Source organism: Conger conger, chromosome 18 (assembly GCF_963514075.1).
Source record: "Conger conger chromosome 18, fConCon1.1, whole genome shotgun sequence".
Lineage (NCBI taxonomy): Eukaryota > Metazoa > Chordata > Actinopteri > Anguilliformes > Congridae > Conger > Conger conger.
This window is the reverse complement of record NC_083777.1, coordinates 32,373,851-32,395,727: the sequence shown is the minus strand read 5'-3', so window position 1 is coordinate 32,395,727 and position 21,877 is coordinate 32,373,851. Positions and strand designations below refer to the sequence as shown.

Sequence of the window (21,877 nt, the reverse complement as noted above, 5' to 3'; positions counted from 1 at the left end):
AGAGCAATAATGGCTGGAAATCTGTGGTCTATTTGCTTGCTGTGAAACAGACACTGAAATTACTGTATTTCTTGTGGTACGTAGATTTCCAAAGTGCAGAGAGGGCGAGGTATCGTTAATGCAGTTGCAGAGAAATTGCCTTGCCCCCATCCGTGTGCAAGAAACTGAAGCATTTGCAAGACACACGCTGAGACTGTTGCGCTTCAGCAACAGCTCTTGAGATTTTATGCCGAAACAGGTTGATGTTTTCCAACGAAACATTTATTTTGCGATGCCCACGACTAAATCAGCACAACTCAACTCGGCATCCTGCGGGCCATTGTCTGCAGGCAATCGCTCCTACTGTGCGCTACACCACCGGATATCACACATGATTTTACCTGCTTACACTGCCGCCTGCAGGATGTGGAGTTGAGTAGCGCAGGACTAGAAACACACCTATTAAAACTGCACATTTGGTCAAATACATCGGTCTTTTGATCGTACCTATCTGAAACTATATTCCTCAACCCATCTTCTTCCTAATAGAACAATATTCTCTGTATGCCTCTTGCACCTATTCTGGCATTTAATGTAACGCTGTGAGATTAAGTCCATGTACTCCGCATCACTCCATCACTGCTGCTCCCACACCTGTATTTATGTATTCAATCTGCTCTCCAGTCAGAATGGACAGTTGCAGGACGTTTGATGTATTTAATGTAGGTTAGCTCTCAGGGAAAAAGGCACCTCAAACAAATGATCCCCAGGGCTTTGCAGTGTGAGACTAGCGCAGACTCTTGTGTGGTTCTGTGACTCTACCTCGTTCCACATTGTTAAAAAAAAAAAAAAATTTGTGTTCCCTCCCTAAAAAACTAAACTAAATCTAGCTTTCAAACAGACTTTCTTGCAGGTCCTACGAATGCACATATGCAAGTCACTCTGGATATAAATGTCTGTTAAATGCCTAAATGCAATGTAATGTAAATGAGGAAACACAGTGGCACGCTGAGACATTGCAGTGTGTTAATCATTTATTCTGGCTAGTTCAAATATGAATGATTTATTGCATAGCTTGCACTGCCAGTTGAAATTTAAGTTAATCTCGGAACAACAAATGGTCAAAGAAAAAACTCGAAATTACGTCATGGTTTTCGATTAATTGGGTTAATAGGGTGTCTGATCACACCTTAATCTCAGGTGACTGGAAGATAGATAGATAGATAGATAGATAGATAGATACTTTATTCATCCGGAGGGAAATTTTAGAATAGGAAAAGCAGCCGTTTCTCCATTCTTTTCACTTGCAAATTGTTTTTGTGAGTTCCATCTCATTGAGCCAGGAGCGACTCCACACAGTCAGAACACATTCCTTGGGCTGAAAGAAATGGAAAATAAATCAAATTAGAGGAAAGCACACACAGCAAGTTTGTGTTTCCAAACCAGACCCGGGTTCAAATAGTATTTCACTATTACTTTTCTGTGCTCTATTGATCTTGCCTGGTGCATTTGAGCCTGCAAGGAGGACCAGATGGGCAGGGTTTATAGTTTTGGGATAATTTGTTCCAAAACACCAGGCAAACATGTTTGTAAAAAGCAATATGATGCTGTAAAGACCCACACTTCTACATTGTTCTCACACTCCAGGGAATTCATTTATTCCCTAAATTATGAGGTAGAAGCAGAAACTTTGATCATTTGTCACCCAGCTTGGAATGGCCACACTCATTAATCGCATCCATCAGCCCATATCATAGTGTCATCATAACATCCTCCAAAAAGGGCAGAGAGGTAAACATGATACAGTGTGGAAAGAGGGGGGGAGGGAGGGCAGATACAATTGCCTCAATCTGTCCTCTCCTACTTTACATTACATTACATTAATGGCATTTAGCAGACGCTCTTATCCAGAGCGACGTACAGTTGATTAGACTAAGCAGGAGACAATCCTCCCCTGGGGCAATGCAGGGTTAAGGGCCTTGCCCAAGGGCCCAACGCTACAGGCCGCCCTTCACTTTGTCCTCACCAGACCAGGAAATCGATTGAGATTTATAATAATAATAATAATAATAATAATAATAATAATAATAATAATTAACATTTATTATGTGCTTTTCATTGAATGGACAATGTCAAAGCGCAACAAAAATATTATATTAACAACAAGCAGATCAAGAGAAGAAAACAAGAATAAATTAAAAAACACTTTCAATAAAACGCATTCCTAAAAAGATGTGTTTTATTTGCAGATTTAATTAAAAGTGTAATGTTGTGGTTTAGACGGTTATTGTACTGGAGATGATGAGGAATGTTGTTGAGCGAGCAGCTCTGAAAGTGGGTGCTGAGTGGTTTAGGCACTTAAAGGTGAGGAGAAGGGATCTGAATTTAATCCGGGAGGAGATGGGAAGCCAGTGGAGAGGATAGGTGTGATGTGTTAGGTGTGATGTGTTAGGTGTGATGTGTTAGTTACAGTACTCAAGCCAAAAGGTGTGGACAAGTTTATTGGCATCTGGCAGGGTTAGAGTGGGATGAAGTTTGGCAATATTTTTAAGGTAAAAAATTTTTGAATGAGCCTCCTTCAGGGCTTTGGAATAAGCGGTTTGGTCACGATCGGCCAGTTTGGGTCCAGTGAGCCCAAAGTTCCTGTAACGAGACTCCAATATGTGTCCAGCCGAGAAACACCAGCCCATCAGGATCTGACATGGAGGCTGAATATATCACTCATTACTCAGAGATTTGTTGTAAAACTGAACTCTTTCAACTGCTGATGAGAAGGTTGAAAGAGTTCACATGCTCAAAACAAAATAAACATTTTAAATCAAGTAGTCGGATTTGGCAATTTAGAGCTAAATTATACTAGGTTAAGTTATTCTATACTAGCCCACAAGCAAGTTGGTCTAGCTAAGACAAGACAGACAACTGACAAATATTCAATGTTTGAAGTGTGTAGCTAAGTTTAGTGATGCTGTGTCCCCTGACACATACCACTGCCACCCACTTGAATGACCGGCTGAGCAAACAGACTTTATGTCATTGCGTACATGTCATTGTGTTCAAATACACCTGAATGAAAGGCAAAGGTCAGTGGATTATCTGCCATATGCGTCACAAATACAGTACAAACGTGACAAATAAGTGTAGTGTGTGTATGCGTGTGTGTGTGTGTGTGTGCAGTGTGTGTGTGCGCGTGTGTGCAGTGTGTGTGTGTGTGTATGTGTGTGAGTGAATGTGTGCAGTGTGTGTGTGTGTGTGTATGTGTGTGAGTGAATGTGTGCGGTGTGTGTGTGTGTGTGAGGTGTGTGTGTGTGTGTGTGTGTGTGTGTGTGTGTGTGTGTGTGTGTGTGTGTGTGTGAGTGAACGTGTGCGGTGTGTGAGTGAACGTGTGCGGTGTGTGTGTGTGTGTGTGTGTGTGTGGTGTGTGTGTGTGTGTGTGTGTGCGTGTGGTGTGTGTGCGTGTGGTGTGTGTGTGTGTGTGTGTGTGTGAACTTGTGCGGTGTGTGTGTGTGTGTGTGTGTGTGTGTGGTGTGTGTGTGTGTGTGAGTGAACTTGTGCGGTGTGTGTGTGTGTGTGAGAGTGTGTGTGTGTGTGTGTGTGTGTGTGGTGTGTGTGTGTGTGTGTGAGAGTGTGTGTGTGTGTGTGTGTGTGGTGTGTGTGAGTGTGTGTGGTGTGTGTGTGTGAGAGTGTGTGTGTGTGTGTGTGTGTGTGGTGTGTGTGTGTGAGAGTGTGTGTGTGTGTGGTGTGTGTGTGTGAGAGTGTGTGGTGTGTGTGTGTGTTTGTGTGTGTGTGTGTGTGTGTGGTGTGTGTGTGTGTGTGTGTGAGAGTGTGTGTGTGTGTGTGTGTGTGTGTGGTGTGTGTGTGTGTGTGTGTGAGTGTGTGTGGTGTGTGTGTGTGAGAGTGTGTGTGTGTGTGTGTGTGGTGTGTGTGTGTGAGAGTGTGTGTGTGTGTGGTGTGTGTGTGTGAGAGTGTGTGTGTGTGTGGTGTGTGTGTGTGTTTGTGTGTGTGTGTGTGTGTGTGTGTGTGTGTGTGTGTGTGGTGTGTGTGTGTGTGTGTGGTGTGTGTGTGTGTGTGGTGTGTGTGTGTGTGTGTGTGTGTGTGTGTGTGTGTGTGTGTGTGTGTGTGTGTGGTGTGTGTGTGTGTGTGTACGTGTGTGGTGTGTGTGTGTGTGTGTGGGTGTGTGTGTGTGGTGTGTGTGTGTGTGTGTGTGTGTGTGTGTACGTGTGTGGTGTGTGTGTGTGTGTGGTGTGTGTGTGAATTATGAATATGAAGTGGCGAATAAGAAATTTTAGCCATTTAAAACCTTGAATTTAATCAAGATAAAACATTTTTTATCAAAACCGGACTTAGTCATCTGCCTAGCTTCTCTGTTCTGATCAGAACATGTGGAAACAGTAGCCACCGTAACGGCCTGAAGTATTGAATTTAGAATTTTGGTAAAAGACCATGGTATAAGTGGTCATTACACAGTTTTAACGCACTCCACTGCATGGCGGGTGGTTTCTTGCCTCTGCATTGTGCATTAAAATCGTGTAATGACCACCATGTCATGGACTATTCCTCATGTTATACTTGTGTATTCTCACACCAAAGGTTTTTTCCATTGTGCATCAGCATTGTGCATCAGAGTGGATATAGATCAAATCCCCCTTCAATCAATATTCTTCCACGCCGCAGAGTGTGTTCTTCCCCGAGAGCCAGAGACTCCAGCACTACTTCCTGTGGTGTAGAGGTAAAGGTGCGTGACTGGGACACCCAAGGTTGGTGGTTCTCATCCCAGTGTAGCCACAATAAGATCCGCACAGCCGTTGGGCCCTTGAGCAAGGCCCTTATCCCTGCATTGCTCCAGGGGTGGATTGTCTAAGAGTGTCTGGCAAATGCCAATAATGTAATGTAATGTACTTCCCCCTCAGTCCAATCCACTCCCCACCATTGAATGTGAATGTGAATATGTCTGGGTAATGTAGTTCTTGACCTTATTACATTACATTAATGGCATTTGGCAGACCCTCTTATCCAGAGCGACGTACAACAAAGTGCATACCCATAAGCAATGATAAGTGTGCTGAAAGACCCAAGAGGGAAGTACAATTTTTTTAACCGCAACATGCAAATGTATGAACCAACCCCTTAACTAGCCAAACACTGCTTACCTAGCCATACTAAACATCCTGATACACAAGTAAATCACAGAAAGACAACAATTACAGGGTTTACAGGGAGGTAGGGAGGGACAGGGAGAGGTTCAGCTTGAAGAGGTGCTGCTGTATTACTACAGACCTGGCCCATCTACTTTGTGGACTAGACTTATGTTCACGGCTGCACAATCGATCCTATGAGAATTGTACCTTATCCGACCTGTTCTGTAGTTTGTTCTACGACCTTGGTATGCACTTTTTTTTGTATGTCGCTTCGGATAAAAGCTTCTGCTAGATAAAATGTAAAGTCTTTTTTAGAAACGCGTGAAGTATGAACGATCGAGCGGTGGATCCGCTTCACACCGGTCGTGTCTGTTAAGACATCGCATCAAATTGACGCTTGACTGAAGCAGGACGTTCCTCCATCCCTCCGTCCGCCGGCAGGTGGAGCAGAGGAGGGAGGAAGGGCTACGAGCAGAGGAGAGGGAGGAGAGGGAGAGAGGGAGGAGACGGAGGAGACTTGCCGCTGCCATCGCTGGGTCCTTGTGCACCTCACACTGCTTCAAGTCGACGTTCTTGCGGCAGGAGGTCATGCTCAACTCCACCGTGAAAAAGTACTTCATTCCGGCGACCACCTGCATTCAAACACAACGTTAACAGCGTGAAAATGTAATTCATTCCGGCAACCACCTGCATTCAAACACAACGTTAACTACATTTATTATTCCAGAGGGATAAAGAGCTGGATTCTTGTAAAATGTAATCGTTTTGGATTCAAATACTAATACTTGTCTGTTGTATTGGAACCCATGAAATACTCTCAAGAAGTGCAAAACCCCATTTTCTGGTCCTCATGGTTGGCTCAATTGCACCAGGAACAATCATTTGAGCACAGAAAAGTATTTGAATCCAAATCTGTTACATACAGTACCTGACCCAGACCTGAGTGCAACCATGCAAGCTACATCAGCAGCAGTGAGTGAGCAGGTGAACAGCACTCTCACACCACAAATACCTACTCACAATATTGTTTAATCTGAACCAAGACATAAGCCTATTAAATATTGGGGCAGCCTGTAGTGTAGTGGTTAAGGTAAATGACTGGGACACGCAAGGTCAGCGGCTCCAATCCCGGTGTAGCCACAATAAGATCTGCACAGCCGTTGGGCCCTTGAGCAAGGGGAGGATTATCTCCTGCTTAGTCTTATAAACTGTACGTCGCTCTGGATAAGAGTGTCTGCCAAATACCAATAATGTAATGTAATGTAAAAATACACGTATTAACATTACTGACATTACCAATGCCACAGTAATCGCAATTTGGCACCTTCTTGGAATTAGGATGAATGTGGATATTTTGTGCATTTGTCCATAAACTGTAGTATTCTGGAACGAAGTCTTAGGTACATATGTGACAAGTATTAACATGTACCAAGTGCCAGTGTGGAGGAAGAAAGGAACTGCTTATGATCCAGAGCACCCCTCATCTGCAAAATATAGTGCAGGTAGTGCACATGTGGTAGGGCTCACATGTGTTTATTGATGTTGTGACTAGGTTGTGTGTGAGTGTGTGTGAGTGTGTGTTTGTGTGTGTGTGAGTGACAGCTGGTGGCAGCAGCAGGATGAATTCTGAAATGTACAGAAAGATCTGCACAGATCCGACCAAATTCCACAAAACAAAACAAACAGGAACTGAAGGTGGCTGCAGTACAGACCTGGCAGAACATCAGAGCATCAGAATATCGGAGCATCAGAGCATCAGAACATCAGAGCATCAGAACATCAGAATATCAGAGCATCAGAGCATCACCAGAAGATACCCAGTGGTTGGTGAGGTCTATGGGTTGCAGACGTCAGGCAGCCATTGAATGCAAAGGATTTGCAACTAAGTATTTAATATACTGATGTCTCGGCGGCGCAGCCCGTAGAGCACGAACCGCATACTCATTACGAGCCGCGACGTCCGCGGTTCGAACCCGACCGTCCGATATTTGTCGCCCTTATGATAGTACGAATTATAATCATTCACCTTTCTCCAGCAAAGACAGGTATACTGAGTTCGGTTCAAAGTAAGCTTAAAACAGTTAGCGATTATGCACAGGCTACTAACCTGTTGCTGAGCCTTGATTAATTTGGTCATTTTGCTCTGGTACATAGCATTGTTTCCTCGGTTGTACTGTAGGACAGCAAACTGCAAGGCGTCTTTGACTGGCGCTGACTCCAGGTCCGCTTCACTTAATCCTCCCGTCATACCCATACCTGCACTCGCCACCGCAAAGAACACGGCAAGAAGCGGCACCGCGATCTTCCAAATTGCTGTCATTTTGAAATTGGCGTTAAGTTTCTTCTTTCTTTGTATTAGGTGCTGGCTTAACAATCTATTTGTCGGAACTAAACGCTTATATAAGCAGTCGTGTCGACTAATCTCTGCTGAGCTAATGGGCGGAACCTTGTGCTGATGCGTCGGTCAAAAAAGACCGTCATTAGCGAAAGAGAATTTGTGGTTGGGAGGTTTGCGATTCAGAACGGCATTACAATTGGCTGACCTTCTAATCCCACCCCCACCGCAATTTAGGTTGTTTTTGTCCAGACTGAGAGTCGGCATGACGAAGTATTTCTAAAGAAACAGTATGTACCAATGTTTCACTAATCGATATTGCTTGAGTAATATTTGGGTTCAAACAGCAACTCCCTTTTAAAATATTTATGGAAGCTTTCGGTGATAAACTGTGATTTTATCACAGAAACGCGTTATCGCATTGTGGTTCAATAAATATTTGAAAAGGGAGTTGTTCTCTGACCCATCTTTTCCTTGGAAAATATGTACGCTGTGACTAGCGCCGCATTTGTCCTAATAGTCTGTGTCGGCTTGCGTCGCGCTCTTTGGTTCACGAACCAAATTTTGTGCTAAAGTAGCTTTCTTTTAAGAAACCGAGGTAGTGTTTTCGCCAGGGCCGATGTTTCAACTTATGCAATGACTTATTTAATTAGTAGCTACATGAGTGAACCAGAGTAGTTTATACAACTAAAATTAAGGTAACTGATTGGAACAAAAACCTGCACGTAGACCAAGCAGAACCATGGCCGGAGTTGTGCACCGCTGGTGTAATGAGTCTGTAACAGAACTGCACAGCCTATGTAACGCATTTGAGAATGAACGAGCGCTCCTGAACTCCACGTCCTGCGGGCCGTCCAAGCAGGTAAACTAGTTGGTGAAATCAGGTGGTGTAGCGCACGGTAGGAGCAAACTAAGGTAGGAGCTCTACCTTAGTCCTCCCTCCTGATTTCCCCCCCTTTCTGATACCCCTATCCTTGTCTAACCCCCCCCCCCCAAAAAAAAAAGATTGCACTTATGATGGCGACGATATGTTTAGAACAGCATTCCATGTGTATTTTCCTAGTTCTGGATATGATGCTTTGACTTGTCGTAGAACCTATGCACTTGTAAGTCGCTTTGGATTAAAAGCGTCTGCCAAATGACAAAAATGTAAAAATGTAAATGTAAACACTACCTGCAGACACTGTGGCCCGCAGCACATGGAATTGAGTAACGCTGAACAACACGTTCACCATTTTACAGATTAATGCATTGACATTGGCATTGACTCAAAAGCTCTGAGCGAGTGAGTCTTCCATGGATATAATTTATGTAGCACACGGTTGGCTAAGTGAGCCTCTTCTTACCTCAAAACAATTACCATCAACCAACTTCCTCTTCTGATCACCGCCGAGCCTATTTTGGGTGTTGGCTTTCTGGTCCCATGAGCCCTCCTAAACATTGCATTACTGATCATGACTTTACACTTCCCGTTTCACTAGGGCCCCTATAAAATTAGATAAATTGCCTGCATCCGAAATCAAATGCTCTTTCTTTCCACAACACTCACTCACTTACACACTCACACACACTCACTCACTTACACACACACTCACTCACTCTCTCACTCTCACTCACAAACTCACTCTCACACACTCAGTCACTCACACACACACACACACACACACACACACATTCACTCACACATACTCACACACACACACTCACTCACATTCACTCACACACTCACTCTCACTCACACACACACACACTCACTCTCACACACACGCTCATTCACACACATGCTCACTCACACTCTCACTCACACACTCAGTCACTCACTCACACACACTCACTCTCACACACACTGTCACACACACACACACACACACACTCACACACTCAGTCACTCAATCACACACACTCACTCACACACACACTCACTCAGTCACACACACTCTCACTCACACACACTCACTCACACACACACTCACTCACACGCTCACACACACTCATTCACTCATTCACACACTCACTCACTCTCACTCACTCACTGACTCACACTCCCTAGTGGGGGAAAAACATATGAGGGAGCCCATGAGGTAGCCCAGGGCAACAGTTCAGGACATGATGATGGACCATATGCTAAAGAAGAGGCAGCCGGGTAACCAGGTGCAGATTGCATTCATCTGTGAGAAGCACAAGGTCCATGAATGTTTTGTTCCAATGAGAAACAGCGTCAGGAATGCCAACAGACTGTTGTTCAAGTTCAGAACTGAATGCTCTCTTGTTTGAGGGTAAAGAGTCAACCAAGATGGCCTGTTCCCTTCATTATTTAAATGCATTCTTTAGTTGTTGTTGTTTTTTTGTCCTTGTCAGCAACAACACAAACCCTTGAGATGTGATGTGGTTTGTGGTCATAATGGTGCTGCTCGACTCACTCCAAGCAGTGCAATTCCAAAATGTTTGCTCTCCAGGCCTAATCTAATCTCCCACATATTCGGAGATAATCTTCAGGGTGGTGTCAGAAAACAAACGTCTCTCCAACTTGATGAAAATTAGGCTTATTTACAGGAATGGCAGCAGAGAAACAGGAAACTGTTTCTGGATTTAGCTGAGATTCTGAATCCTGTTCTCAGAGCAGAGTGAATGACTATAAATGTTTTTTTTCAGCCTTTGCTTTTCAGAAATGGTTATTCATTATAACGGGTTTGTATTTATGGAAGTCAGAATCAGTCTGCCAATCAGGAGGGAGTTTGATTTTCTGGTTTTCTTGAGCCAGTAAACAGTCTGTTGAACTGCTGTAATCACATCTCCTTGTTTGGAGTAGTCCTTGATCACCCGCTCCCACTTGCTATTCTGTACCCGAGTAGTCGGTCTATCAGTGCGTACGAGTCGCCATTCAAACGCCACTATCTGTCATGTGTTTGAGGCTTGCATCACATATCTTTACAGCGGTATAAGAGGTGAAAAAGAACAAGCAAGTATGATCAGCTTCACAAATTAAATGAACACAGGCATGGTTTGTTATACTACTGAAGGACATGAAGCCCAATGTTAGATGTAATCTAGCACCTTTGTTTTATTTGGCTCAGGGAAATAAAATGTAAAGTATTTAAAGGGAAAATCACACAACCCCACTAAAGCAGCAGTCTTGGGCATTGACTCGCCGATCAAAATATAGAACCATTCTACTGCAACTTGGGATCGCCAGAAAACTGCTGATGTCAGTCTGTTCCTGGGGTAATGTTGGCCAGTTATGCTCGACGGGGAAGTGCAGTGCTCAGCGTGATGGAACCAGCAGCCTTCCTGTATTACAACACGGTCACACTTCTGCTTTTGTTTCTGTGGGGCAGCCCTTGGCCTCATGGCACAGTAAGATCAGTGCAGCTGTTGGGCCCTTGTTCAAGGTCCTTAACCCCACATTGTTCCAGGGGGGGGGGGGGGGGGATTAGCGCCTGCTTAATCTAATCAACTGTAAGCCGCTCTGGATACAAAGCATCTGGTAAATAACTGCAGTGTACATTTCCTGTTACTGAAACATCCATGAGCGTCATATGTACTGAACCCAAAGGGTGCCAAAATCCCAGCTTTCAGGGGCAAACAGATCTTGCAATGTTTTTTGTAGTTTTATCATCCCAAATGGCGCAAGAGATCCTGGATGAACATGGAAGTGGAGGCTGATACGGTGCGTTATGTGTAAACATTCTGCTGTGACTTTACATCCAGCACTGGGGGCCGTCTCAGCTGCTTTGACTCGGCTGCTCTGCCCTCTACAGGCTGCGGAGTGAATGACACCCAGAGCAGGGCCTGGAGTAGTCAGAGCTGGAGTCCTGGAGGGCTGCGGTGTCTTCTGGGTGTTTATGTTCCTGCACTGAAGCGCTTACTTGCCCTTACTGCAAGTTTAGAAATTCCTTTGGTACCCTTGTCAAGCTAGTTGAGCTGATCACAAATTTCATGAAATGGTTTGTATCGGCCAATGAGGTGACAGCGTGGGTTTCTCTCATCGAACGTGCGTCTTTTTAGTCAAGAGTCTGATAGGGTTTTGTTCTGCACCAGACAGACTGTAGTCAATTTATTCATCTTTTTTTGGCCATTTCCTCCATTTTTAGTGCCTTCCCCATAACCGCGCGTCTGAGCTCTGAGCTTACACTTCTCCAAGACCTCACAAATATTTCCAGGACATTTTGCAAATGTTCTCATTCTCATGGCATGTTTTATTTTCCGATGATGCACTTCTTGCTGGAAAGCGTTAAATATGAAATTTTCACTTTATTACTTTATGAATAGTTGTTTACAATTTCATGTTTTGTCTTGAGACCTAGGATCACATTGAAAATAGGTGTTGCCCATTTTGGAGTGATCAGCAGCGTATCGCAGTGCCAGTCACTGGAGTGATCAGCAGCGTATCGCAGTGCCAGTCACTGGAGTGATCAGCAGCGTATCAGTGCCAGTCACTGGAGTGATCAGCAGCGTATCGCAGTGCCAGTCACTAGAGTGATCAGCAGCGTATCGCAGTGCCAGTCACTGGAGTGATCAGCAGCGTATCGCAGTGCCAGTCACTGGAGTGATCAGCAGCGTATCGCAGTGCCAGTCACTAGAGTGATCAGCAGCGTATCGTAGTGCCAGTCACTGGAGTGATCAGCAGCGTATCGCAGTGCCAGTCACTGGAGTGATCAGCAGCGTATCGCAGTGCCAGTCACTGGAGTGATCAGCAGCGTATCGCAGTGCCAGTCACTGGAGTGATCAGCAGCGTATCGCAGTGCCAGTCACTGGAGTGATCAGCCTGATGGGTGAGGACGGAGTCACTGTGGCCCCAGACTCACGCTGAGGTCTCTCCACTTTAACCTTCAAGCCTTTTAAGCTCCGCCTTCATTCAATCATCACAGTGCAGCAAAATAAGCCAGACGTGCTCACCTGTACGTGCTCACCTGTCTCAGGTCACTGCTCCGTCCATCAGTTGTAACTGTGAGCTGCATCTGTTTTTTTTTTATACTCAAAGTACAATGAGGAAGTCTAATCAATCTTCGATCTTATTTTAATAAAGTATTCTGAACACCGTAACGAGATTCTTTGCAAACGCTGGTGCATTACCTATATATAAAAAAAACATGTACAGTATTTTTACTGCTTGAATAAAAGGTTAAAAAGCTTGATTTGTGTGTGAATAAGAGATAGAAATAAAAAGCACAGATTGTGTGCATTTATGTACTCAGCCCAATGCCGCAATGCAGAATAACACCTGCACAAGCCCCACATAGATTCACTGCAACTTCTACTGTCAGCAACCAGAAACAACATTTAAACCTAAATAATGCACATCCCATTTCAAACATTTTAATTGATGACTGATACGGGATTTGAGACAAAATACATCGAGCACTTGGTGATTTGTTCATGGGAAGTCCTCCTGAAGATTAAAAGCTGTTTCACACAATAAACTCAATCACACGTCATACATGAGGCCACACGTCTTCATGCTGCTCAAATTAAATCCGCACGCGAGGCGTCCAGTCGCCCATCCTCCTCCTGTGCAAAGACTGGCCCCTCTGGCTTCAGACAGACTGGGGATGCCGGAGCCAAGATGGAGGACGGTGCGAGTCCAGTTTCCTCCCAAGCCTCCAGCCCCGAGGCTGACTCGTCCCTGCCCCTGCCCCTGCCCCCCCCCCCCCCCATCTGTTGGCGGGTCACTTGCAGAAGCCCTTGATGGTGACGGGGGCCTGGAACCAGACGTAGTCATCGGCGTGGCCCGGCGGCACGGGGGGGGCCTGGGGGCCGGGGGGGGCGCAGGACAGGGCGATGACTCGCCGCTTGGCCCGGGGCGGGACCCGGTAGTCCAGCCGCGGGCGGAACCAGCCCACCCCGCAGTCCCGGTGCGCCATCGCCATGACGACGGTGCCCAGCAGCCGCACGGGCCGCGCGTCCAGCAGGAAGTCGGCCAGGAAGAGGCGGCGGAAGAGCTGCCGCAGGCAGGCGCTGGTCCTCAGGCCACGCCCCGCGGGAGGCCCGTCCCACAGCGCCTCCAGGTTCACCTCGTACGCCTCCTTGGGCAGCAGGGAGGTGCCCCCCAGCAGGAGCAGCACCCGCGGGACGCGGCTCAGGGAGAACAGCACCTCCAGCTGCTGCAGCACCTCCTCCAGATCCGCCACGGTCCGCTGGCACCTCCTCACATCCCACCCGCCGGGCCTCCCTGGCCGGCCGCCCACCACCTCCTCACCCTGGGGGGGAGAGACACCATCACTCACACACCTGCCCCACACAGCGGACAGTCACAGCAGCCTACACTGTAGAGGAAATGTCCATCAACCTTCCCTTATATTAATAATGCCATCAGCACACCTGTGCAGGAACTCTAACCATGACACCATAGTCCAGTAATGCCAAGAAGCCTGGCCTCACTCACCGGGCCGGCGGCCTGCTGCTTCTTCTGGAAGTACACCAGCTGGTCGTAGGTCATGGGCAGCTGCTGCCGCAGGTAGAGGACACACTTGAGGATCTCGCAGACAAACTTGCAGCAGGCGTCCTGCGTGATGCTGCCGGGGAAGACCACAGCCACGCAGCCGTCTTCCCGCGTGCGCGGGGCGGGGTCGTCCTCCGGACCCCCGCCGGCCCGGACCGCACCCGCGCCGGCCTGGACCGCACCCGCGCCGGTTTTCAGGTCCGAGCGCTTCAAGTGGTCCCCCTCCTCCTCTGGAGCCGCGGAGGAGCCTGGAGAGGCACACCACGCACACGGGCTTCTTCTCTCGTTTCGTTTACATTCCGCATACACAATGCAGGTCAGACATACTTGCACACTGCATTTATAGGAGTAAATGTAATATAACTTTTCTTCATGCCAAGTGGTTAGTTTTAGTAGCCAGGTGTCTACAATTTCACAAAATAAGAGCCTAAGTCTTTCATTTGATCTGTTAGAAATAAGCTGCCTTTTAATGACATTAGCACAATATGAACATGGGAATAGTATTCTTCGTGGATTGCATTGCGATTTCTGGTAAATAATCCCTCAAATAACATATAATTAAGAAATATTCACAGCTTGTTAAAGTTATTGGATTGCAAGTGGGACAGAATTTGGGAACCGCTCTTAACTCAACTGCATTTGCTCCACGGTATAACCGCACCATTTGGTGAGCAGTGCCTTGAAACTCTTCTCACGTCATAAAATGCTAATCAAGCTGGGTTTACGCTTTTCAACTGCACGAGGTTAGGTGTGACACAAAACAGTCTGTACAATAAAACTGGATGCATTACTGTCAAGTTAAAATGAACACAAATTAATATCCATAAAGAAAGAGTAGATCTGTAGTTAAATAGCCAACGTTAGTACACTGAACACCAAAAATCTATGTTTCGCTAGATATCTTAAATCCAGTTCATTGAATACGTCATGTAGCTATTGAAATTAGCACGTCCAAAGTGCTAGTCCTAGTACGTGCATTACAACCTAATCATTTTAAGCACTGTAACCTCTTCATGAATTTCAATGTAATAGTTGACTACGCTCATTTAGCATTGCTATAAATGTACGTTCACGCCGAGTTTTAACTTGAATTTCTCAAACTCGCCGTTAGCTGTAGAACACACCTGTCAGTACTAGGGCAGGAGCGACGGCAACACAGCAGTTCTCCTTGTTTTCTTCCCCATCCTGTGAATTCTTTAATGAATGACAATCATCTCCTGTGGTGAGATGTTTTTCAGCCCTTATCTCGTCTTCGATCGGTGTACTTTCGTGGGACACGCTTCCACACGGGAGCTCAAGGGAGTTTTTGCAAGCCGCTTCCGTGGGATTGTCCTGTGCACTTCTGATATTGGCTTCCGTGTCCACCGAATCGTCGCGGTATAAATAAGAAGAGATGGCATTTCGGGAGTCTTCACCTTCGTGTGAAGCCCTTTTATTATTGACTTCTAATTTGTCGTTTTTATCTTCCACGACTGGGGCTAATTCCCCAACTCTGGCCTCCGCCATCTCCCCGGTTTCGCCAGAGCGGTTTGAATTTTCCTCCCGTTCGAACTGCATCATGGGAAACTAACATATGCGGAAGTGAGACGCTATTTTGCGATGTTAAAACAGCTCCTGACTTTTAAAAACAAAATTATCTATTCTTAGACATCTTTAGAAGTAAGTAGGCATTGTTTTATTTTCATCAACGGATAAAAATAGCATTATTTAAATAGAAGTACGAGCGTGAATTTCGTCATTTCCTATTTTCATTTACGTCAGAGATACTGTCTGGAGACCCTCCCTTTGAAGAGTATGGACCCTCCTTCTGGAGAAAATCGATGGAGATACTTTGATAATGCTAAAACGGTCTCTGTTGACGTTTATTTTTAACACTGGGTTTTAAACGGGGTGACCAACAACTGTGAACTGTTGATTCAACTCAGTCTTTAATACGTTTTTTCTTTTCAAAGATTTGCAATTGACCATATGTGAATAAGCAAACTGTGAATATTGGACTTTAATTCTACAGGGTATGCATGTATATTTATAACAATGTAGCTTAAGGGTAAACAATAATATTAAACATGAAAAGCACCTAAATGAGAAACATTAACATCTTGTTAAAGTTCTGGGATTGCAATTATGGTTGCAATTACAAAAACCAGCATACACAGGGGGGCCCGGGACCAAGTTTGTTTGGTTTAGGTTGTTGAAAGTGTGTAAAAGTTATTTTAATGCAATGCACACTTTTTATTTGTCTTTTTCCACAAATGGGCAGTGTTCGAAACTGCATACTACATTACTACTCATCGCATACTACATTACGACTTAAACTGAGTTTCAGGCTGATTTCCATTGAAATGTAGCATGAGTTAGTACTACTGCCTCACAGCAAGGAGGTCTTGGGTTCGAATCCCTGTTGGCCGGGGCCTCTCTGTGTGGAGTTTGCATGTTCTCCCCGTGTCTGCGTGGGTTTCCTCTGGGTATTCCGGTTTCCTCCCACAGTCCAAAGACATGCAGGTTAGGCTGATTGGAGAGTCTAAATTGCCCGTAGGTATGAGTGTGTGAGTGAATGGTGTGTGTGCCCTGCGATGGACTGGCGACCTGTCCAGGGTGTATTCCTGCCTTTCACCCAATGTATGCTGGGATAGGCTCCAGCCCCCCTGCAACCCTGTTCAGGATAAGCGGGTTAAGATAATGGCTGGACGGATGGATGTAGTATGAGTCGTATGCTCAGTTTGTGGCAGTATACAGCCATGTGCCACAACCTCTTTCAAAATGAATCCTTTATCATTCAACACACGGCAGAAAATGAAAGTGTCAACTGATCTGACATTAAAAGTGTGTGAATATGGGACATTCAACTGACATCGTAGGGCTTAAAAAGGTCAAATCAGACATTGAAATAATCTAATGTAATTGTGCAAACTGCAAAGTGAAGAGTGGCAGAAAAAAAGACTATTTGTTTCACAAAGCACATCCTCAGATATTGGGTAATTATTATGTTTATTGTTATTATTATTATTATTATTATTATTATTATTATTATTATTATTATTATTATTATTAATGTGGCAGTACAGTAAGTAGCACTGTCAAGTCAAAGCAAGAAAGTACCAAGTGTGAATGGGCCATTCTGTGTGGAGTTTGCATGATCTCCCTGTGGGTTTCCTCCCACAGTCAAAACACATGCAGTAGTAACTGGGTTTTCTAAACTGCTTGTAAGTATGAATGTGTGAGTGAGGGGTGTGTGTGTAAGTATGAATGTGTGAGTGAGGGGTGTGTGTGTGTGTGTGTGTGTGTGTGAGTGAGGGGTGTGTGTGTGTGTGTGTGTGTGTGTGAGTGAGGGGTGTGTGTGTGTGTGTGTGTGTGTAAGTATGAATGTGTGAGTGAGGGGTGTGTGTGTGTGTGTGTGTGTAAGTATGAATGTGTGAGTGAATGGTGTGTGTGTGTGTGTGTGTGTGTGTGAGTGAGGGGTGTGTGTGTGTGTGTGTGTGAGTGTGTGTGTAAGTATGAATGTGTGAGTGAGGGGTGTGTGTGTGTGTGTGTAAGTATGAATGTGTGAGTGAGGGGTGTGTGTGTGTGTGTGTGTGTGTGTGTAAGTATGAATGTGTGAGTGAGGGGTGTGTGTGTGTGTGTGTGTGTGTGTAAGTATGAATGTGTGAGTGAGGGGTGTGTGTGTGTGTGTGTGTGTGTGTGTGTGTGTGTAAGTATGAATGTGTGAGTGAGGGGTGTGTGTGTGTGTGTGTGTGTGTAAGTAAGTATGAATGTGTGAGTGAGGGGTGTGTGTGTGTGTGTGTGTGTGTGTAAGTATGAATGTGTGAGTGAGGGGTGTGTGTGTGTGTGTGTGTGTGTAAGTATGAATGTGTGAGTGAGGGGTGTGTGTGTGTGTGTGTGTGTGTGTGTGTAAGTATGAATGTGTGAGTGAGGGGTGTGTGTGTGTGTGTGTGTGTGTGTGTGTGTAAGTATGAATGTGTGAGTGAATGGCGTGGGGGCCCTGCAATGTATTCCTGCCTCTTGCCCACTGCATGCTGGGACAGGCCTCCCACCCCACGACCCTAACCAGGAATTAGCAGTTTAATAAAATGGATGGATGGATTTCCTAGCTTGTAATTATAATTATGGATGGAAATCCCTGTTTTAGATTATATATGGACAGGAGTATATCCTAACATTTCTTTTTTATCTCACAATATTCATGTATTATTGTTTGTCTTTCAGTCATAGTAGATTGCAGATAATATTCTTCTACCATCACAACACAACAGCTGCTACAAACATTATCATTTCGAAAAAAGTATTTGTCACTGGAGCCCAACAGCCTGAAGCATGGTTGTACCTCTCCCTTTTTACCACCATTTTACCCAAGTGTGGAATCCTCCATTTTATTTCTGTGTCTATGCTCTCGCACGCACGGGGCTGGTTTCACAGACACAGATTACGCTCAGAATAAAACAAAATTTGAATTGCATTTAGTCTAGGGCTAAGCTTAAGCTGTGCCTGTGTCTTTAGGCCAGCTGGAAAGGAAAATTACAATGTGTGAGATTGGGGTCAGACTAAATTCCTGCAATCGAATTGGTAGTTGATGAGTAAAGCACATCCCCCAGGCTTGTCACAATCACAGTAAGGTCATGAGTAGCCTTACCAGGCTAATAGTACTGTGAGTGAGCCTGATTATTATGATTGTCTCATTGATGTGAGTGTGATTATGACCCTGGTGCATCAGGCTAAACATTAAGGAGTGAGGAGTTCCCTCACTACGAGCACCTGGGGGTCAAGCTGCACGTTCACGCCTATTCTCCATTCTGGTTCCTCAGTGGTGGAATGACTTGCCTACCACTGTCAGGACAGCAGAATCCCTCCCCCTATTTCGATGCAGTACAATCAGCATGCTATTTTTGTTTAGAACAGCGCTTCATGTGGATGTTATGCTTTAACTTGTGGAAGAACCTGTGCACTTGTAAATCGCTTTGGATTAAATTAGACTCTTCCTGGCAGAAATTTCCTCAGATCAACTCTTTTGCAGTGGCCCATTTCCACCACACGGTGGCAGCAGTGTGCAACATCAGATCCCAAAGTGAAAGTTGAAACAATTCACAAGACACAATATACAGCCCATGAAATTTCAGCTCTGCATCGGAAATCTTTTGTTGGGAACGGAATTCGGTCCAACCCACATTAAAGAATATGATTTCATCAATAGCAAGACATTTAATATAATGACGAATAAGTTATGTTTTGTTATGCCAGATATTAATTAAAAATTATATTATTTCGAGTATGAACATTCAATTGGATATTAATATTGCTGTTAAAACATAATTACCCTGATAACAACTGTCAAGTTATCAGTAAATGAACTGACATGAACCTGAACATTAACAAGTCTTGGAGGGACTTTCTGTCCGGCTGATGCAAAGGTAGAGTAACGCAGCACTGTGGTTCCGCCTTCGGGTGACTTGCTAGGCGGCAAAACCGCAACTTAACTTCAAATATGGGATTGACGGTCATATTGCCCAATGACTACACGACATTGGTGGTCGCCCCTGTTTTAAATGTAAAATATTCAAGTATTCTTGGTGTACTCATTAATATTAACAATAACATTCCATGACGTATTTCCGCACCTATGTGAAAACGACACGGAGACGGAGTTGTTATTTTGTAGAAAGCCAGGAGCCTGGGTAGGCGAGTCTGCCAACTAGCTGGCTAGTTAGCTAGCTAGCCAGAATACATTTTTAATATTGCACTTTATTGAGTTTTTGTCCCCTGGCTTTCTATCGCATTTATCCAAATGTATGGCCTTGGTCTGGACAGGGTAGTTGTAAGGAGTTTTAAGTAGTCTAACCTATAATGGATCCTCGGGTGGCAGAGCTCTTTGGTGCCAGTTCCGGATTGAAATCGGCTTCTCAGGGACTGTGCTCCGGTTCTGGTAATGGGTTTGGAATCGTCTCCAAGAAAGCATGTTCGAAAAACGGCAAAAAAGTCAAGAATCGATCAACCAGAAACACAAAACCCAACAACAACCCACCATACCTACCTCCGGAGGTGAGCTGAGATCCCAACTTTTGGGGACATGGTTCTAGAGGTGGTCCAGTTTAATCAAAAGCTCAATACCGACCGAGCTAATATGCACAATCTAGCTAGCTAGCCTACCAACATTTTCAAAAAGCTAGCTAGCTACATGTAGGTATCGTAAGTTATCTATCTTACGAGTGAACTTCGGTATTGTTAACCTTAACGTTACTTGTCGCAGCTATGAACGTTGGGGTTTCGCTAGTAAGTAATAAGTTGGTGCAGGGTCGTGTTCTAGCAAGGTGTTCAGCCGCCCGAACAAAACAAAATTGGCTCTTAAATATGTGGGGACTTGTCACATTTCTCCGTTGACAAGCCAATATAGCGGACTGAATGACGGCATCTAATGCACGAGCCTGTCACAGCTCGCGAGCGGGACGCCGGTTAGCTTTTTTGCTTCCGTTTTTGCCTCACAAAGCTTTAAAAATGAAAGAGGTCGACATCTAGCTTTAATGAATTTGGATTTGCAGGTAACGTTACAGTTTAAACATGTCACCGACTAAGCTTATGTAGTTAAAATCACCCAGTCACGTTAACAGTTGCTTGTGTGTTATATTGACTTGACAAGCTAGGACAACTATGTGTGTAATTGTCGCTAAATGTTGGCAAAGTGGGTGGGGGCGACGCAAGTCCAGCTGGAGCAGTGTCTTTTTGACCCTGAAAAATAGCGCAGCTTAAAGGCAAAAGCAATTAATTGTGCAGAAAATAGGAGTACGGTGCCGAACAATTATTTCACTTTGAATCAGTGTAGCATTGCTACCGGTATTTAATTCCACTTTCAATTTCATCTGTGACCGAGTTGCTTTTCCACTTTGTCAGAATACTGTCAGTCGTTGTAGGTTTAGCGGAGCAGCTTGTCAGACAGTTTAATGAAGACGCTGCATTAGCAATGACCACGGCAATATCTGCCACACAGCTCGCCATTGGATTATTGCGGTCTTTCATTAGTACATACAGTAACTTATATATTTCGGTGCCCTCAGACACAACCATTTCGTTGTTATGCAGTAGGCGTGGTGCACAGTAGTGGCTGATGTGTTGGCTTGTCCGTTTTGCTGGATGGGAGTTGCCGATCACCAGGACTGCCGTGTTGGAATGTAATTTGAGAGCTCTCTATTTTGCCACAGCGGACTAAAAATACCACTGTGTTATGGGGGCAGCGGCGAGGACGCTGCTACAGTTGTAGGATGAGTTGTCGCGTTTACTCGATCACGTAGACAGGTTATACGAGCCATATATTTTTAAACTGAACGTGATTTCCTGCGGCTGAACTGTGCTATGCAATTTGAGCCAGAGTAATATGCGCTTAGGCGAACTCAGAGCGTTGCACAGTTACCTCTGTTTGGGTGTCATTCTGTCCCACAAGGTCATGGGTCAGCGGCTGCGGACTTTGGCACTGTGTAGTGTAGTGTTACTCCGTGGCATATGTTTCCAGGCAACCTCGTTGGTTGCGGAAGAAACAGCTCTTGTGTCTCGCTGACATTTGCAGGTCTGAACTTGCCCTTTTTTAGAGAAGAAACGACTGAGGCATCGGAATGCCACTGACCCATGGTGTGAATATCGACCATCCTGTAGGTTTTCACTCTAACAAACCCTAACAAAGCACACCTCATTCAGCAGATGGAGATGAGCTTGATTGAATCAGCATTGTCAAATTATGGTTGAAATAAAAATCTACATGATGCTAGATCTCCAGGAACAGGGTTGGTTAGCCCTTCACAATGTAGGTGAAATAGTATATTACAAAGGTAGAGTGATACACAAGACAGTCTCATTTGACTAGTTTTGTGGTTGTTTTGCAAACTAGGTTTAGCAAATTAGGTTATTCATTGTGGGATCTTGGCCTTGTGTTGTTGCCAACTCCTAAAGAAGCAGTTGGGCATCCAGATACAAGTGGGGGTGGGGGGGTGGGGGGGTGGGGCTAAATTGTAT

General features: G+C 45.0%; 3 protein-coding genes across 4 annotated transcripts in view; 1 reads left to right on the top strand and 2 right to left on the bottom strand.

The window, feature by feature from the left end:
• Positions 1 to 995: 995 nt before the first annotated feature.
• On the bottom strand, positions 996 to 7,574 carry LOC133118364 (cystatin-like). The gene is made up of 3 exons (XM_061228290.1): positions 7,222 to 7,574; positions 5,636 to 5,746; positions 996 to 1,357 (listed from the first exon to the last, which is right to left on the bottom strand). The coding sequence occupies exons 1-3, from the start codon at positions 7,432 to 7,434 to the stop codon at positions 1,280 to 1,282; spliced, it is 402 nt and encodes a 133-aa protein (XP_061084274.1). The 5' UTR covers positions 7,435 to 7,574; the 3' UTR covers positions 996 to 1,279.
• Positions 7,575 to 13,082: 5,508 nt separating this feature from the next.
• mad2l1bp (MAD2L1 binding protein) lies at positions 13,083 to 15,465 on the bottom strand. The gene is made up of 3 exons (XM_061228242.1): positions 15,013 to 15,465; positions 13,832 to 14,136; positions 13,083 to 13,646 (listed from the first exon to the last, which is right to left on the bottom strand). Exons 1-3 carry the CDS (start codon positions 15,446 to 15,448, stop codon positions 13,116 to 13,118), a joined length of 1,272 nt encoding a protein of 423 aa, XP_061084226.1. The 5' UTR covers positions 15,449 to 15,465; the 3' UTR covers positions 13,083 to 13,115.
• A 4,050-nt stretch (positions 15,466 to 19,515) lies between these two features.
• LOC133118050 (GTP-binding protein 2-like) overlaps positions 19,516 to 21,877 on the top strand; it is a 12,997-nt gene continuing 10,635 nt past the window's right edge. For both annotated transcript variants that reach the window (XM_061227698.1, XM_061227697.1), the window contains exon 1: positions 19,516 to 19,918. In XM_061227698.1, coding sequence (XP_061083682.1) covers positions 19,724 to 19,918 — 195 coding nt within the window. In that variant the 5' untranslated portion in view covers positions 19,516 to 19,723. The remainder of the gene's footprint in view (positions 19,919 to 21,877) is intronic.

Coding starts and splice junctions, on each gene's coding strand:
- LOC133118364 (XM_061228290.1), bottom strand. CDS start 7,434: ATGACAGCAATTTGGAAGATCGCGGTGCCGCTTCTTGCCGTGTTCTTT. Junction 5,747..7,221: donor TAATCAAGGCTCAGCAACAG/GTTAGTAGCCTG, acceptor GTTTGAATGCAG/GTGGTCGCCGGAATGAAGTA. Junction 1,358..5,635: donor AGGACCCAGCGATGGCAGCG/GCAAGTCTCCTC, acceptor CATTTCTTTCAG/CCCAAGGAATGTGTTCTGAC.
- mad2l1bp (XM_061228242.1), bottom strand. CDS start 15,448: ATGATGCAGTTCGAACGGGAGGAAAATTCAAACCGCTCTGGCGAAACC. Junction 14,137..15,012: donor TCCTGCCCTAGTACTGACAG/GTGTGTTCTACA, acceptor GTGCCTCTCCAG/GCTCCTCCGCGGCTCCAGAG. Junction 13,647..13,831: donor AGCAGCAGGCCGCCGGCCCG/GTGAGTGAGGCC, acceptor TCTCCCCCCCAG/GGTGAGGAGGTGGTGGGCGG.